This window comes from Symphalangus syndactylus, chromosome 2 (genome assembly GCF_028878055.3).
Source record: "Symphalangus syndactylus isolate Jambi chromosome 2, NHGRI_mSymSyn1-v2.1_pri, whole genome shotgun sequence".
Classification (NCBI taxonomy): Eukaryota; Metazoa; Chordata; class Mammalia; order Primates; family Hylobatidae; genus Symphalangus; species Symphalangus syndactylus.
The window spans coordinates 74,392,081-74,410,966 of record NC_072424.2 but is presented as its reverse complement, the minus strand read 5'-3'; the positions used below and the strand labels follow the sequence as shown (position 1 = coordinate 74,410,966).

At 36.5% G+C, this 18,886-nt stretch overlaps 1 protein-coding gene across 6 annotated transcripts in view; it reads right to left on the bottom strand.

Moving 5' to 3' along the window:
- Positions 1-343: 343 nt before the first annotated feature.
- Positions 344-18,886, bottom strand: part of FHL5 (four and a half LIM domains 5) — a 53,011-nt gene continuing 34,468 nt past the window's right edge. For 5 of the 6 annotated variants that reach the window (XM_055259220.1, XM_055259240.1, XM_055259230.1 and 2 more), the window contains 5 exons: positions 12,315-12,485; positions 11,185-11,359; positions 10,036-10,205; positions 5,395-5,581; positions 344-568 (listed from right to left, as the gene is read on the bottom strand). In XM_055259220.1, coding sequence (XP_055115195.1) covers positions 405-568; positions 5,395-5,581; positions 10,036-10,205; positions 11,185-11,359; positions 12,315-12,473 — 855 coding nt within the window. In that variant the 5' untranslated portion in view covers positions 12,474-12,485 and the 3' untranslated portion in view covers positions 344-404. Of the gene's footprint in view, positions 569-5,394; positions 5,582-10,035; positions 10,206-11,184; positions 11,360-12,314; positions 12,486-13,025; positions 13,374-18,886 lie in introns of all 6 variants that reach the window. The other variant, XM_055259258.1, reaches the window with a different exon arrangement.

The following is an 18,886-nucleotide window of genomic DNA, read 5'->3' as shown; positions in this document are numbered from 1 at the left end:
CCAGGAATGCAAACACTAGCCTCATGTATACCTCTCAGTTCGATCTCTTAGTTTTTCTTTTACTCTTCAGGTATGAAAAACCTCATTCTTCAGTAATTACATCCAGAGCTCCTAGGTATATGTCATATATTTGATTATGAAGAGATATTTTCCTATGTTTCTAACAGCAGAGTGCAGTATTTTGCAAGGAGAGTTGTCTTTGTGATTTAGCATATATTCATTTCTGTTCTACTGTGCTTTTTGTGCCCTTAGAATATAGTTCAATCAAAATGTGTGCAAAAACTTTTCCACTCTAAACTACATTAATATTTTCTAAAACTTATGTCAAAAATAAGACCGCAACTGAGTTCTGGCTTTAGTGACAACGCAGGCAAAGTGGATTTTAGGTGGGAAAGGACTGTCTCCTAGATGTCAGTGTCCATTCCAGAGCCACATTTTTGGCAGAAGATTTCCTTGTTCTGGGTCAGGAAGCCTTTACCCACCAAGGAGACAGAGCACTTCCCGCAGTTAAAGCATTCGCTATGCCACTGGCTGTCTTGAAAGCAGATAAACTTGGCACCTGTGAGACCTGTAAAGGAATTGGAGAAAAAGATTAATCTATCCTTTCAAGGAATAGATTGAGCATTCTAGCAGATGCTCCTCTAGGAACTGGAGATAGAGCTATGAGCAAGACAACGCAGAGGCAAATAACCCAAAAAAGAATGCTGCTTCCTGGCCCTGTGTCCATCTGGAACTATCCGCTGTAGGAAAGTTACACCTATGCCACCCAACCAGATTCACAACCAAATTCTGCCATAATCTACAGAAGAAGGCAGAATGCTGATATGCAAGTCAGGTATTTTTGGAAACAGATAAGGATTGTCTAAGCCAGATAAGAAAATACAGTGTAGCATAGTGGAAAGAAGGTATAGGTTGTGAAGTCAGAGATATCTAAGTATGAATACATTTCCCCTTTTTCTCTACATGCCTTTAAGTTTTCTTAGCTGCAAAATGAAGATAAAATGAAATAAATGTATGCTTCCTAGTCTGATGTCCAATGTTGTAATGACTTTTAGTTTTCTTCTTTCCCCTCATTTTTCTGTGCTTAGTTGTACTTAGAATATGTCCTGGGGTTATGTGGTTTGGGACACTATTTCTAGAAAGCCCAAATAGAGGATTTTGTCTAATCATTCAGCTATCCTAATGTGATGGCCTTATTATCTTGCTCAGAGACAACTTCAGCTTTTGTTGAATCTGGCCAACGAAGCCACGTTATCCCCTGATTGGTTTCTAAGTGCTTTGTCAGCCTCCTCCACTTTAACTTGGGCCTCACTTGAACCATACTGTTTCTTTAAAAAGTAGTAGAATTTGAATCTTCGGTGAGGGTCTGATCTCTGTCTCCCTAATGTGATTCCAGGGTATAGTTCAAGAAATTGATTTTGAGAAGTACATAAATGGAGAAAATAAAAAGGGTTTGGGAAGAGGTTGAGATGCCCTAGGTTTGGGTCTTTATTTATTTCGTGTTTTTTCCCAGTAATCTTAGTGCTATTATTTGCTTATCATCCATGGAGTGAGGTTAAAAGAGTCATATAATTCATATGTAATTCCCAAATACTCCATTTGGAATGGTGAAGTGAAAGGGTGAATAGCATTCTATTTCAGATACATTCTTCTTAAATAGGATGATGATTTTTTGTTTCCATCCTAACAAACTTATTTGATGTCTTCATATATAATTTAGTAGTTCATAAAGAAATTTGCATCAAATTTCTCTACTTTCCTTGATTAAATTTATAGCTTACTTATCTATGATGCTATCAACATTACTTCCTAATAAATGTAAATTAATTATGTGCTACTTAATTCCCTTAATATTATTCAAAACATTAATAAGCTGACTGCAAGAGTAATGTTCTGTATATACATAAATTATGCTGTTCATGAAACTAATTATTACATGTCTAGCATTTTGACGCTCATGAGTTTTTCTTAATTTTATTAGTAAGCCTTGTACAAATGGCAAATATAAAAGCAATTCTTCCAGAATTTTACAAATAAGAAAAAGTAGAAGCATCTGGCAACTTTAAGAAAGGGCTGAACCAACATGTGAGGCGTATGTAAACTGTTCCAAAAGGGATATGTTTACTCCCTTAGGTCATGAGGGTTATTTGCAGTAAGAAAGCCATCCATGAAGCAGGTCTCTGGCACCTGCTTTATCTGGTTTCATATGTTTCTGACAAGTCTGTAGAATAAGAGCTGGCACTTATTGAGTGCTTGAATGTGTGCCAATTACTATTCTAAGTCCTTTATGTGTGTTACCTTATACAGCCCTTACCTTACCTTCCTAGGGTTAGATATTAGCACCAGCCCCACTTTGCAGACAAAAACTGAGAAATGAGAAGTTTAACCACTTGCCCCAGGTCACCCAGCTAGTAAGCAGCAGATCTAAGATTTCAGCACAGGCCAGGGCCATCTGTCTTTAGAGTCTCTGCTTTTAACCTCATGAAACTAAGTTTGAGTTTATCTTTGGTAAAGAACATGATGAGGAACATTAACATCACTCTCTGAAGAAACCACAACATTTGAAATTCCTTTTCCTTGAAATAAACAGAGATGGAAGAAAGCCAACCTGCTCAACTGCTTGTTTTATAAATAAGGCAAATGAAGGCCCCCACCCCGGAGGTGAGTTAGTCACCCACAGTGACACAGCAGTGGGGGCAGGGAGGACCAAGTCTTTTGCTCCTCAGTCCAGAACACTTTTCGCTGCATCAAGCTGCTTCATTTATCCCCGATAGTTTAAGAGGTTAATCCTATCTCAAAGGAGGAGAAAATATGGTAGCTATACCTGGAGTTTGTTCAAATGAAGCAGTTCAATGTGATGGGTTTTAAAAATTACACTTGGTGATTTATAGGTAGATTTCTCAGAGCTTTTTAAAAAAAATTAATTGATTAATCTTAATTGACAAATAAAAATTGTACATATATTATATAACATGTTGTTTTTGTATACGTATACATTGTGGAATGGCTAAATCAAGGCAATTAACGTATCTATTACCTTATCATATACTTTTTTTTGCATGTGGTGAGAACATTTAAAAATCTATTCTCTTAGCAATTTTCAAGTATATAATACATAGTTGTTAACTATAGTCACTATGTTGTATAATAGATCTTGAAATTATTTCCCCTGTTTAACTGAAATTTTGTATCCTTTGACCAAGAATACCTAACTTCTTAAAGTGACATAATAGTCAGATGAATGCCAATTTTCTGAAGACGTGACAATATCAGAATTCCCAATGGTACATCAGTTCAAATAGCTCAATTTTAAAGAAGCAGTACTTTGGGGCCTATAGATATTTAACAATTAGATGAAGAAATATTAAAGTGAGTTGTAAGTTTTTGCAGGCATTTCAGTCTCTGGTGTTTCAATCACAAAGTTAAAAAAAGATTAAAATAGTTATTAGACATTTCCTGTGGACTGATGAGTCTAAATTAAATATATAATATTGCATTTAGATTACTTTTGGGTCAGATTATTTGCTCTTGATCATCCTCATGTTTTTGTGCAGAACAACGTTGTTTTTCCATCTCAGCTTTAAAAAGCTGGGCCCAGTGATTGATCTGGAACAATCTATGAGAAAAATCACTTAGGCACATGAATCTGTGATATATAAGAATTGAAACTCAAGTTCAGGGCTTGTGTAGGCTTTTTGCAGATCAGTATTAGCCATCTGGATCTCCAGAGAATTTTGAAACCTATTTTGAGTTGTTAATTTCCTTATTTTCTCATTGAAGTCCTCTTTTTTTTTCTGTCCCGATTCAAGAAAAGTGTTGTTATAAAATAAATGGACTGTGATTGCAGATTTTACTAGGGAGATTCTGGAGCTCCAGGTACTGTTGGATATCTGAAAGTCCTATTTTCTAACTAAAATCAGTGGAGATCTCTTGGCTATAGGAATTGCCAAATTTGTAGAAGGCAGGAGAGCAGAGTAGTTAAAAGCACGGACCCTGGAGCCCAGTGGTGTGGGATTGCTAAGGCAAGTTCTTGCAAGGGCCAGGGAGGTGATCTGAGTGATGAAGACAGGGTGCAAGGAACAGAGAGGGCATGCCCCATGCAATTGGACAGCCACTAGTTCCATATGATGGTGACCCTGCTGGGGAATGTGGAGGCAGTCTGCTCACCCAATGGCAGGCTCTTCCTCTACTTTTAGCTGCAGAGATGGATTTTACATTAGTTATTTCCAAACATGTTCAGGCCAAACATCAACAGCCTGCTGGCCAGATGTAGCCCGTGAGCCAGTGTGAGATCCTGACACACATGGTGCTCCGTATAGACAAATAAGACCATGCTGTTTTTTTCTGGTGACACCTTCCCTCCCCTTGCAAGTCAGTGAAAGCCTGCCAAGGTGGGGTTTGCGGTGAAACTTTTTCTTTTGTTTGGAAAGTGCGTGAATACTCAACTTTTATTTTGTTACGTATTTGAAGATGAAGAAGGAGGAAAGGGATAAAATAATCTTTGATCCTATGGTATACGAACAACTAAAAATTGAAATATGATCTAAGAATACTAGGAATAGAAAGTAGACATACAGTTCTGACATATTATTAAGTGACTATAAATTGCCAGAAAGAATAGCTGCTGGGTTTCTCAAGTGTCATGCTAGTTTTAGTTCCTTTATTATAGGATTAGCATTTTAAAAGTGTCTCTGAGGAAAATATGTGTTTCTTTTTACCTTGAAAACCTCTTTAACATGGATCGATTTATCATTATGTTATTTTCAAATCATGTCACATTTTTTCTTCAGTAAAATGCTATCTTGTTTTCTTTCATCTACTCATAAATGCACTTCATAATTGCAAGTGAATAGAGAAAAGAGAGTAATACATTTGTTAGAAGCATCTTAAAATGAAGTTTAATTAATTACTGACCTATGCTACCTTAATTATTACAGCGTCAGATGTTCTATACAATAGTGGAATTTAATTAAAACCTTCCTAACTAAAGGATGCTTGGTCCTATTTTGGAATTAAGCAGGATTCTGATTTATTAGTACTCTTTCCTCCCACTCAAAACTTAATGAGGCTGCAAGCGGACCTCCTTGTGAAGGTCTGTGCTAACCTCTCAGCTCATCCTGTTCTCCTCCTTCCTTGAATGGTAGAGTCAGTACCATCGGGTTTAGTATGTAGTTACCTTCACAGAGTATAGGCACCCAAATTATACTCTTGTACTTTCCTTGAGGAATCCATGTAATATTTATACTCATATATATGCACCCACTTGTGTTTATCTCAAAAGGAAAAATAAATGAAAGCTTCCCATTTTTAATTGCATTTCCTAAATTAACTAGACAGTGTTTCATATAGTCATAACTGTCTCATGGCATGATCATATTGAACTGAAGAACTCACCACTAATGGGTTTGGAACAGGCTACACACTTGTTGGCATAAAGATGGTTGTAGCAGTCCACACAGAATGGATAGTCGTCTCTGGACATGAACTGTTCTTCACAGAGATCCTTCCTACAGCCACTACACAGAAAACACTCTTTATGCCACAGCTGGTCACAAAATGTTATTCCACCTGAAGTTATCACCTGCCAAAGAAAACAGAAAAGGCAATGACCATGGGAGCCATTACAATTCAGATCATTTCGTGATTCATTTGAGATCCTAGTATCTCTGGGGAGAAAAGGAAGCAAAAAGAAAAAAAAAAAAAAGATCATTTCATGTCTTCTATGCCACAACTGGTGCTTTCGGCTACTCTATTTTCACCTTATGTTAGGATGTTCTTTTCCTCAAAAAGTCATTAAAAGATTAATAATATGAGAAGCCAAAGGCTATAGGAATTAATTAGAAGTAGAAAGAAATGGAAATTATTGTGTATTTTTCTCCTACAATGAAATAGAACAGAGGCAGGGCCATATTGGACTCAGGAAGATGGGGGAGAAAAATCACACAGGTTCTTTTTTCACTTCCTCATACGTCTCTGAATTTTTTTAATTTTGGTTTTTAAAGATCTGCCGTTAGAGCTATTTTCTATACTATGTTCTTATAACTACCGTCTAACTTTAGGGATGCTTAAAAGAATTCTTCTTTTTCCTGAATGCTTTACACCAGGTCCAAGAATATCCAACAGCAGTAATTCTGAATGGAATTGGTAAGCACCATTATTTGCTAATAGCGACTACCATTTCTTAAGTGTTTTTTTAGTCCTTAGCACCGTGCTAAGGATGATCTCTTCTGAATATTCTCAACACCTCTACATACTAGAGACTATTATCTTTCCCTGTTTTCAGATGAGCAACTAGTGAGGGTTACAGTCATTAAGTTACTTGCCATGGCCACATTGAGCTAGGATTCAAACCTGCATGGTCTGACCAAACAGCCTGTGTGCATCACCATTAATGCCATACGGAGTCAAGGTTAACTTGCACAGATAAGCAGTTGAAAATCCTTGTTGAATGAATGAATAAATACCAAAGGAAAAAACAGTTGGAAAGCAATTCCAATATTGTATCTAGCAGTGGGGTGCTGTGAGAATCAGAAGTCAATGGAATAAGCCCTGGTTGTACATTGAGCCTTAAGGTGTGATGTGCAGTGTTTTGCCTGAGATGTAATTAGTTCTGCATAAGATAATATTTTCTTTCGAAACCAATTTAACCTATGAATTCTACTTTTTAAAAGGCTGAGAAATCTTTGTTTAGAATCAGATGGATAAATATTGGGCAATTTTTCTCGTGTAACTATTTTTAAGCCATATCACCTTTTGAATTCACAGCTAATGAGCTCTTAGAATTGCCGTAGATACTGGAATGTGTTTTTGTAAGTGTTTATAATGACTGAAGCAATGGGGTATCTGAGGTGGTTCCTATAACCTTTGTATCAAATTAACTAGGTAGTAAAAACTTAGAGCCTATTTTAAGCCACCTCCTTGTTTACAAACTCAAAAATGTTATTTGTCTGTGACATAGACTTGTGAAAAAATTATTCTAAAGATATTTTTAATCTTATAACAAATATCTTAGAAATTAAAGATATTTGATATGAAAGATATTTTCCTAGAGGAAACAAAGCATACTATTCTGAATAAGTAAATGGGAAGCATAATGTTGTGATGGAAGTAAAGCAATTTAAAATACCCCCTACTGACTTCCAATGCCTTACAGCAGACACAGCAGAATTCATGATTCCTTTGATTTGTTTGGTCTGATGATTAGCAGGCAATGCTTAAAAGATTTGAAACTTGAAAACTGCATTCACAACAAAATAAAACTTGATATATACACCAAAGACTGTTTAATTAGAGAGAAGAAACTCTGGAACATTAAAAATAGTTTGCTTGTGATGATATTCCTTTTGAAGAGGTAGGAAGGTTAAGATGAAGTCTAATACCTAAGCTTGGTTTTCGCCACTGATTGATCTCAGGATTTAGAACAAGTTTTTTCTCTGAAAACATGGAGGCAATAGTGATTTTGCACTCAGTAGTTGACAGATGAAAAATCGAAGAAGACGTTTAACTCCTTTTGAACCTTGAGGAGTTTGAATTTGAAGCACTTGTAGTTTAAAATCATTTGCTTTCTGGCAGAAAATAAATCTTAGTGTAACAAAATAAAATCTATGGATTTTAAAGCTTTAGAGTTCTAAGGGCCTGGTTGTCAAGTAGTTTTTCCTTTTTTTAAGAAAATATTTGGTCTCTGGTTTGGGTTGAAAAAAATTATTTAGATTGGATCATCTTGATCAAAAACAAATCTAGCTTTTTAGAAAAGGACTTGTGGTTTTAAAAACTAAATAAAAAATAATCTGGCATGTCATAATCTGTCTACTACCCAATATAAATATTTTGTAAATTTTTGATGACTTCAAATCATATCCTAAATATAGTTACAGGCTCCAATAACCTGGGAAACATCAGCACTTGGCCCAGACAGTGCTCAGCATGGATGTACTAAAGAATTTTTACTCTCGAATTGTTATAGCATTGAAAGAGTCTTTATATTGTATCTGATAAATGATTTTAGGATAATTCTCACAAATATCATTACTGTTTTAGTCTGTCTTTAAGAAATGAAGCCTAAAATTGGCCAACTCAGTTGTCTCTCAAAACAGTGAGATAAACCTATTCATTTTATTTCCAGCAAGATTTTAATTTCTTTAATTTTTAAGTTTTGTATACTTTTTAGAGATAGGATCTCATTGTCACCCAGGCTAGAGTACAGTGGCTCAATCATAGCTCACTGCAGCCTTGAATTTCCGGGCTCAAGTGATCCTCCTGTCTCAGCCTCCCAAGTAGCTGGGACTACAGGCACGTGTCACCATACTTGGCTAATTTTTAAACTTTTTTTTTTTTTTTTTTTTTTTTTTATAGAGACAGGGTGTCACTATGTTGTCTAGGCTGGTCTTGAACTCCTGGCCTCAGGCAATCTTCCCACCTTGGCTTTCCAAAGTGTTGGGATTATAGACGTGAGCCACCATGCCCAGCCTCCAGCATGTTTTTAAATGCTGTCATTGACTCTGGTAATTCTTTGGAGCTTCATATGTCATCTGGTCATATGGCTTGATTGCTGCTTGTAAAGTCATTTTCTAAACCAGTGTTTTGGTAGAGTAATGAAGGTCTCAGTCGTAAGATTATTTTATGTCATGTGATCAATTGTAATTCTCAGCCATCAACATAGTGTAACAATAATTATAACTTAGCATAGTGTATTGCTGCCTCTTTAAATGCAGTACTGGTATTGGTTATGTATGTTAAACAGTTAACTGCATGTGTGTGTGTGTATGTGCATGTGTGTTCACATATGTGTGTGTAGAAAGTGGTAGTGTGACTTCCAGCTGTCCAGATATACAAATGGGCTTAAGAGTTCTGCCAAAGTAACCCACAGATAAAAAATACTTTGAAACCACTATACTAATCCAATGTATTTTCATGATTCAGCTTTCTCATGACAATTTATGGTGTCATTTTAAACTTATGATGCCTCACAGGTCAAGGATTTCTTTGAGAACCTCCATATATATTTTATGGAATGCAGACAGACTTCATCAAGGTGTTAGAGCTACTTTTTCACATAAAAGCTTAGGGGATAAAAAAAGAATTGGATGAAGTTTACTTCAAAAAAATTACTTTTTTTTCTCTTAGAAAATGTTTTTTGAGTGGGAAGCCAAGTCAGAAGGCCCTACATGATCCTGGAACTGGAGTGAAGGAACTTGCTGCTCTTAGTCTTCTTTCTGTCTTTTGTCTACTGAACTTCCCCCATGATCTTGGCACTCTCTTGAGCCGATTGCTCTACTCTCAGGAAATATAAAAGCTTCAAGTCAAGAAGACATTTGCATTGCTGAGAAAGAATGTGAGAAGTTAAACGTCCTGTTTAACGTGGTTCCCTTAGTCACTTTGTGAGGCAAATCCATATTTCTCTGAAACGGTTAATACTGAATGGATCAAAAATTATTTTTTAAGAAACATCTGTATTCAAAGAGAGACCTGTGCTTTCTTTCAGAATACGTGAGATCTTGTATAAAAGCAGTGAATGGGCCGAGTGTGGTGGCTCATGCCTGTAATCCCAGCACTTTGGAAGGCCAAGGCAGGTGGATCACCTGAGGTCAGGAGTTCGAGACCAGCCTAGCCAACATGGTGTAACCCCACCTCTACTAAAAATACAAAAATTAGCTGGATGCGGTGGCACGCATCCGTAATCCCAGCTACTTGGAAGGCTGAGACATGAGAATCTCTTGAACCTGGAAGGCAGAGGTTACAGTGAGCCGAGATTGTACTACTGCACTCCAGCCTGGGCGACAGAGCGAGATTCCGTCTCAAAAAAAAACACAAAAGCAGTGAAATGAACTGGAATACCAAATCACTTGAGCTGTTTGGAATACTAAATTCTTGTTGTGGCTGGAATTTTATGGTTAATAAAAAAAAAAGATGGTCATCCTCATCGTGACAACTAGTGGTTTGGACATGTTGAAAGTCCCAACTACCATCTAAATATATGATATAGCTAAAAAGAAATAGTCTGAGTTTCCACAAGTTTCACCCTCTCTAGAAAATTACCTTCTTACAAAAGTTGCAGTAGTGAGCAAACTCCTTCTCAAAACACGGCACACAATAATTGCCACTCTCTTTGGAGATCAAAGGCTTTGTTCCTATAGGTTGTTGGCAATTCTCACACACAAAACAGGTTTCATGCCAGTAGTTTCCCTTAAATTCCATTTTGCGGGAACCTGTACTCCAAAAGTAAGGACATGTTAGTGTAAGTCAAGCATAATTTTATTTTTTAAGCAAATACAAATCACATTACTTAAAGACATTTTAAGTTAATAAATGAATTGTCCTTTTAGAAAAACAGCATTTTTTCAGGTTCAAAAAAACCCATTCATCTGGGGAAAAAAAAAAGGTTAATAAAATTTAGCCAAGATGATGGAGAATCACTCTTAGACTGAAAACTCTTTCAAGCCCTGCATAACCTATAATCTGAAGATGTAAAAGTACTTTGAATGAAGACTCCTAATGGTTTCACATGGTTTGGATAAATTGGGCCACAATAATCATTACAAGGGTATTAAAAATGCCCAGAGCACAACTACTGAGACTATGCTGTGCAGTTATGGCCTTCTAGAAATTCTCTGAATCCATAATAAGAAAATGAGAGCGCAAGAGTGACAGAGAATGAATTATGTTCTTATGCCGCTGACCATAGAGATTGAGAAGAAGATCAAACTGTAAAGAATTAGTCCTTGCCAAAAGTGGAATGATATACCTGAACCCTGTCTTCCCTAAGAGAGAATAACAATAACTGATCCTCAAAACAGTTTGTGTCAAGCTACAAAATGGCAGTTGGCCCCAATTGCCAATGATGAATGAATCACTCTTTCTGATGCCATTGATTGTGCCTAGGGCACTGTGTTTAATGTAGTATTATTGGTATACATTTTGTCTTTATTTTATGGGTGAGGTTCTGGTTTGAAATGTTTCTGTGAATTAGACTTTATGAAAATACACAGAACACTGTAATTTACCTGTTCAAGGATAATGAATGAATAATCTTTTTATTTCTAAAGTACACGGAAGAAGATTGAGAGAGTAAGAAAGATATCTTTCTCAAAACCGGGGTTTTGGGAGCTGCTGCACTCCTCATGTGCTGGGACTTAATGAAAAGCATCACAGCTTCAGTTACAGACAGGAGCCCCCTTGAGACCCTACCAGGCATGATGGTCCTCTTGCAGTGGAAGCACTTGGAGGAGCACTCGTTAGAATAGCACTCCGTGCACAGCAGGCGCTCATCCTTGGCAGCAAAAGGCTTTTCCACCAAAGAGTGATTGCATTTGGTGCACTTGAAGCATCCTTCATGCCAGTGCCGGTCTTTGTAACAAAGATCCTTTGAGACAGTAAATAAAAGTTAATTAAATGTGGTTGTGATAATACAGGCCATTTTATAAAACCAAACTTAACACTACTGGGACTCTCATGTCAGTAGGTTGTGCTAGTAGCTTGAGGGAAAGTTGTTACTGAAACTGTTACCCATAGAGAGGAGACTCTCTGGGGTAATTAAGAGCTAAAGCCCAGGGCTTTCTTGGTGGGTCACTTAAGGCAGCTGGGAAAAAACAAATGAATTCTCCGCTATGTCTTCAAAATTTGCCTATATTCTTTTTGTAAACTATAATAGAGGTTTTTCATGGAATGATTTTTAAAATTTTAGGGTACAATGTTCTATTACTCTTTGAGACATAACTAAACAGACAAAAAACATCACCTAAGTAAAACAAAGGCAGAAAGAAAGGAAGAAAGAGACAGAGAGAGAGAGAGAGAAAGAGAGAGGAGATAATTGGAGGATGGAAGGAGGAAAGAAAGAAAGAGAAAGAATAAGCATGTCAGAGGAATGGGTGGTAGGTGTGAGAGGTATCAGTAGGGTTTAGGAAGAAATGAAGCTGATTTTACATCAGAAAACAGATTTTGAATCCTTTCAACTTCAATTCTTTACGCATTTATTTATAAGCTTGTCATTCCAGAAATGACAAACACACCCAGAGGGTTACTGAGGGCTTGGAAACAGCAGGAAAATTCTAGCTGTGTAACTTTGGACAAATAGCTTAACTTCTTTAATCTTTAGCATTCTCAGCTACCTTATAAGATCATGTGAGGATTAAGCATATGTTGTATTTCATAGTGCTAAGTGTAGTGGCTGGAGCTTGACTTCTGGTAACTTTTAAGATCCTTATATATCCAGTAGCAGAGAAATAGTGTTGAAAGTCAACACTAAATGAAAAGAGGCACTCCAACCCACTTGTTTGCTGTTCATATGCAGTAATCCTGTAAATTGAGGTGAGACTTACCTTAGAATCGGATTCAATTGGTTTTTTGCATTCCTCGCAATAGTTAGAAAATACACGATCATAACATGTAACACAGTACGGACTGTCATCCTTTAGTACGTATTTCTTCCCAAGAAGTGATGCTGTGCAGTATTGACAGTAAAAGTGAGCAGTTGTCATTTTGGTTTGATCCTGTGAATGACAAAGTGATTCATGTATATAAAAGCAGAGTTTTGTTTATAGGATAAATGATGAAACCTTAATATAATGTGAGTGAAGCATTTGAATGAATTTATATTTTCTTAAGCAAAAATCCACCAATTTAGGAAAGTGTGCTTATAGTCATGGTGACATTTGGAGTGATTTAGGAAAGATTACTCTCCCATCTTGGCAGTTCCTTGTGTGTTTTGCTAAAAAAACATGCATAAAACCTGCAGCTAGATTATGAAAAACATCTTGTGTTTATCATAAGCTAATGTGGAATTCAATGAGAATATGGTATCTGTTGAAACAGGATGGTTTTACCTCAAGGATATAAACTGTTGCTAGGGCTTTTAATAACTGTCATCACTTACTTTCTTGCTGGAAAATTCTAGAGGCAGATTTTGATGGAAATAAGTCTTTTTTACTCAAATATAAATTAATAATCAGTACATTGTCATTTTCTAGTTCATTCTTTTACTCCTCAAGTCTTTCTTTATTGAATACCTAATAAGGGCTCTGCACATTTACCCTGAGGTCTTTGTGTACCACATCCCCTCCTTGGCTGTGGCTTCCACCATCCCAAATGTGCTGATGACTCCAAAATGTCTGTTTTCTGCTAGCTTTAGATATCTTAATTTAAATGTCCTTTACCAAGCTGGTCAAATAAAACTCCTCGGCAGGTAGGATTCTCAGACCAAGTGCTAGGTCTTTGTGACTATTGTGAACAATTGCCCAGATGCAGAAGTGCAGATAAAATCATCAGTGGTAGAAAACAACGATAGGTTCCTTCAGGCTTTAGGGCCAAAGTAACATGTGTAGAGCATAAATAATAGCAGCAGCTATTCCATTACTATGGATAAAATAGCTAGAATTCATCTGCAAGGCAAAATTCATTCTGTAAGATGAATAAAAAAGCTGATATGAAACATAAAGCCAGTGATAGATAAGGATTCTGATTGTTTTGTAAATTTGGAAAGCCATTAAGAAACAACGCATACAGATTTCCAAAGGTTTTAATTAGGCATTGAACATGAATTCTTTGTTGTTACAAAAAAAAAAAAAAAAAAAGCACTGCTTTTCCTTGGAAAATAAGATTTGTCATCTCAGGATTTACTGTAATATATTAGGAGCTTTGAATATTTTCTAATTCTCCCCCCACAGAATTTCTTTTTAATTTTAGCAAAATCAGAGGAGCAATTAATGATAATACAACAGCGTTTTTGATACTAGTTTGTGTTGACTACATTTGAACCGTTATTCTCATGCATTTTGCCTTATTCTAGTGATGAAATTCCCAGCAGAGAGCCTTGCTGAATGCATGTAATTATTAATTCTGTACATAGCACTTTTGCTATATTGTTCTTCACTAACAAGTAGAGAAAAGGCAGAGGATTTGGAATATGTGAGTCTTTTCCCAGGAAAGATGAAATGCAGACTAGAAAGTTCGCAATGGAACATGGCCAAAATTATCTAAAAGGAATATTGAATTATCCATTTGATTAATTCCACAGAAATGTTCCTTCCTAGTGAATACAAACACACTCAGAGGGTTACAGAAGGCTTGGAAACAGCAGGAAAATAGATCTAATTCCCTTGAAAGGTTTAAAAATAAAAGTTTTATTCATATTTACAGCAATCAAGTGTTTATCACTTTATAGAAATAAAATATGTACCTTTAACTCTCTTCACTTAATATGGAAAATGTCATTTTCATTAATATTTATTTTAGTTTTAGATGTATATAATAGCATCATGAAACATGGCCCCTCAGGGGTTAGGAACTGGTAGTCTACTGCCATTTTGTGAGGCTTTTAGTGTATTATAAAATGAATATATAAGACATATAAAACCACAAAAGGGATTACCAAATTGATAATATTTCAATTGTTTATTTTAAATGACACTTTAAACATGACAACATCTAAATACCTGTAAGTTATTTAGTGATCAGATCAGAAGTCTAAATACAAGACAAGATGGTCCTTCTCCCATCCCGATCCTAACTCCATAATAGGCCTGGATCCACAGAAAATGCCTTACAATATAGACCATACTTCTTAATTTTTTGTTTTGTTTTGTTTTTTGAGATGGAGTCTTGCTCTGTTGCCCAGGCTGGAGTGCTGTGGCATGATCTTGGCTCACTGCAACCTCTACTTCCCGAGTTCAAGCCATTCTCCTTCCTCAGCCTCTTGAGTAGCTGGGACTACAGGCATATGCCACCGTGCCTGGCTAATTTTTGTATTTTTAGTAGATATGGGGTTTCACCGTGTTGGCCAGGATGGTCTCAATCTCCTGATCTCATGATCTGCCCGCCTCGGCCTCACAAAGTGCTGGGATTACAGGCATGAGCCACCGCGCCTGGCCTCTTAAAAGAAGAAATTCACTTCTTGTTCAATTCTGTTTTGTAAAAGCAACATCAGGGAGTTGGGTAAGGTGAGAACAGAATCAGTCTAATATCTCAAAACCTTGTGATTTTACACTTGTAGGACTGTACAGTGGGAGGAAGCATTTGGTCCAGGTCAACATTTCTTGAATTTACTCAGTGATTTGAACTCCTTGCCCCCTCAAGGAGTCTGGATTCTCTTAGCTTAGCTCCTATCTCAGTAATAGTCAATGTAATTTGAGGTAAGAGAACAAACTGAATGTTTATTCTCTTCTTCTTGGTTAGAAAAAACACACTAAGAAATTCAGTCCTCATTTTCATGAAGTCTATCATTTAACTATTGATCTTTGAATACATCCAAATAGTGTTTCTTAAAAATAGAGGTATTATAACTATATAAATGATACACACTCTATTAGAACCATATAGAATTCATAGAGAACTATTATAATAGAAAGGAGAGTGAGGAGAAACCTTTCTAGGAAGATCTTAAGGAAGTTAAGCTGTTGGAAATCTGTTAGGAAGGAAGGAAGGTTGGAAGAAAGGAAGGAAGAAAAGAAGAAGGAGGGAAAGAAGCAAGGAAGGAAAGATCAAACTGTTTACTGAGGAAGGGAAAAGACAAGTAAGAGAATGGCATAGGAGCTCATTTGAAGTTGGGAAATGTTGAGTCTTGAGAACAAATTTTCACCTGGGTACATTAAGGATGAAGAAGGATCTTGAAACTTTAAAGCTTTTTAAAGTGATTTGAACTTCGAATGCAAGTAGTTCTAACTGGGATGGAGCAGGCAGAACAGGTAAGAGTATGAGTTTTTCCAATCTGACCACTTTTTACTATCTTACACTTTTCTAAACATTATTCTTTACTTTTTCCTCTTCTTTGTCACTAACATTAATAGTTTAAAATTCTCAGGGAATAACTCTGTGTCCAGAAGAACAAGCCAAATAGCTTGTTTTAATCATTCTCTAACGGGTAGAGCTGTAGGAAAGAGGTTGAGGACTGTGTGATTTTTGTCTCAGGAATCCCCACCTGAGGGCTAATTTGTCAAAGATACTGGAAAATTTTTGCTTTCAAAGATTAAAAATTCTTGAGCAAAGCTGTTCTTAATTATGAGCTGTAAGAACTATTAATATAAACATGTACCCCAACTGGTTAGCACTCAACTTTTCTAGGTGTGAACTCAGCAGTGCTAGTCATTCATTTGGAATGTATCACTTAAACATTCTTGTCAAACTTCTTTCAAAGTTATTTAGCAACTAACACAACATTTAAGCCCAGAATTTTTATCTTTGCATATTGGGATTTTAGAAGGTTTATTTAGAGGTGCACTGATATATCAAAGAACATAATGAAGACAATGAGTAGAAGACAGATGAGTAGTTCAGAAATTCAATGGCATGAATGGACTTGGCTTTGCTTTTCTAGTTTGCTCCTTTAGATTTTGGATTTCTCCCTAAAAAGATGTAAGTTTGGCTGTGCTGTGGCTCACGGCTGTAATCCTAGCACTTTGGGAAGCCGAGGTGGGTGGATCACCTGAGGTCGTGAGTTTGAGAGCAGCCTGACCAACATGGAGAAACCCCTGCTCTACTGAAAATATAAAATTAGTTGGGTGTGGTGGCGCATGCCTGTAATTTCAGCTATGAGGGAGGCTGAGGCAGGAGAATCACTTGAACCGGGGAGGTGAAGGTTGCGGTGAGCCTAGATCGCACCATTGCACTCCAGCCTGCGCAACAAGAGTGAAACTCCATCTCAAAAAAAAAAAAAAAAAAAAAAAAAAAAAAAAAAAAAAAAAAAAAAAAGATATAAGTTCATTGGTAATAGTTTCTGTAGCTGAGAATGTTATTTCTTAGGTGCTATTTTTTAAACCAGTACAATTTTGTGTCAAGTTGTATTTTATAGTGAGTTATTGATGAAAAGCCTAATGCTATGAGTAATATATCCACTTAACATTTTTCTAGGCTATGCAGAATGAATAGATTCACAAGAAGTGTAGTTGAGAACATTTCATGTGGGAGAGAGGCAAGGACAAGGTGCCATGCCTGGTATCTTTAATATACTATTGTTTGCAAGGCATCACACACCATCTATTTATTAATGCATTTGAAAAACATGTAAAATACATGTCATTTGCAAAGTAATCTGCTACAAATTGTAAAGGATATAAAAATAGACTCACATCCTGTCTGCAGAGAGCTTATGAGCTAGCAGGAAGAGGAAGGACATATCATAAGTCACTAAACGAAAGTTAGGAAGTGATGAGAATAAATGAAATGTTATAAGATTTAGAGCAGTAGTTCTAAACATTGGGTACACATTAGAATTTAAAAAATGTCCAAGGTGCATGCCTGCCTCAGACCAAATAACTTAGACTTTTTGGCTTTTTGAGAGTGCACTAAAAATAAGTATTTTTCAGTTCTCAAGTAGTTCTAATGTCCAGTGCGGGTTGAAAACCACCCCCTTAAAGAAGGAGGAAGGACAATTACTTTCAGCTAGGAAAAATTCAGGAACGACTTGAAGCAGTGGCATCTCAATGAATTTTGTAACAGATATTATAGATTGGCCTTCCCAAACTTGGTTTTATCCTCCTTCAAGTCGGAGGGATCAAGGATCTAAAATCATTTCCTGGATCTTCTTACAGTGTATGTTCAAGATGCAAATTTGACTCTGCTACAAACACGTGTGAAAATCTGCAGGTGAAATGAAATGAAAGACATGTTCCTGCTGCTGTTGATGGTGGCAAATTGGCTGGCTGAGATGTGAGTGGTTTCTATCCATTCAGAATGCCAGGGTTCAGTTTTCCTAACTAGTGTTTTGGCTGTGAGAAACAGTTGTGGCGGTACTCGTGGCGGCAGCAGCGAGTTTATGACCTCTAGATCACCAGCAGAATGGATGTGCAAGTAGGCAAAGGGCAGTCTCTACCACCCTTGGAATAATTTTAGAAATACTAACCATAATATTTAATACTCCTATATGTTTCCTAAACATATAGGCTGAGTCCTGTGTCAGCTACTGTATGTGGATCTTTTTAAATCTTTGCAATGATCCCCTGAGGAGGTCTATTATTATTATGCTCATTTGACAGATGAGCAAACCAAAACTTAGGAGGCGAAGATCACTTGGCTGATAAAAATGCTAGGTCTAGTGTGCAAGTCTATACCTTTTAGAAACTGAAGCCCTGGATCTTAGCCAATGTAAACCTCTCCTTTCCTTGAGATGTGGAGAAGGGCATTTAGATGCAGCAACAGAACTGGGAAGGGCACTGACACTTGTATATGTGAGGCATGCATGGAAAACAATAAGTACTGTATTCTAAGTGGCTTGCAGAGCATGAGAGGGTAAATATTGGAAGACAAATTTGAAAAGGAAGACTAGTGCAAGGTCATCAGTGGCTTAAGTTTCATGCTAGATATGAACTTTTTTCTATAGAAAAAATATAATCATTGATGATTTAGAACAGATAAGTGCCATGTTTTGAGCTGAGACTTATGGGAATTAATTTAGAAAAGTGATAGAAGGGATTAAAAGTAGATATACCATAAACAGGAAAATCAATTCGAAACCCATTTTTCAATATGTGGCCTAATCAACAAATGTAATGCCTTCTGTATAAAACGTGCTATTTTTTGTGTTGGAGGGGAATATGGAGAATCAATGAGCTATTCCCCTTAAGGGAAAATTCATTAAATAAATCATAAGAACAAAATATATTAATCAATTTACATGAAAAAGTAATTATATATAATGTATAATGTTAAACATGTATATACATATTAAATTATATATTGGTATATATTATATATATAAAGAGTTGCAGAGACTGTGAGATCAAATGATAGAAGAATACAACCGTGTATGAAGTCTTAGAATTCTGAGAAGCCAAAGACTGAGTCTTGTTTAAGGGGTGAGAATGCAGTTGGAAATGAAGAAAGGATGGAAGCATTTGGGTATTCATGTTGGAGGTAATGATGGCCTGATTTAGAAAAGAGTATTGAGATCATGCATGGGAGC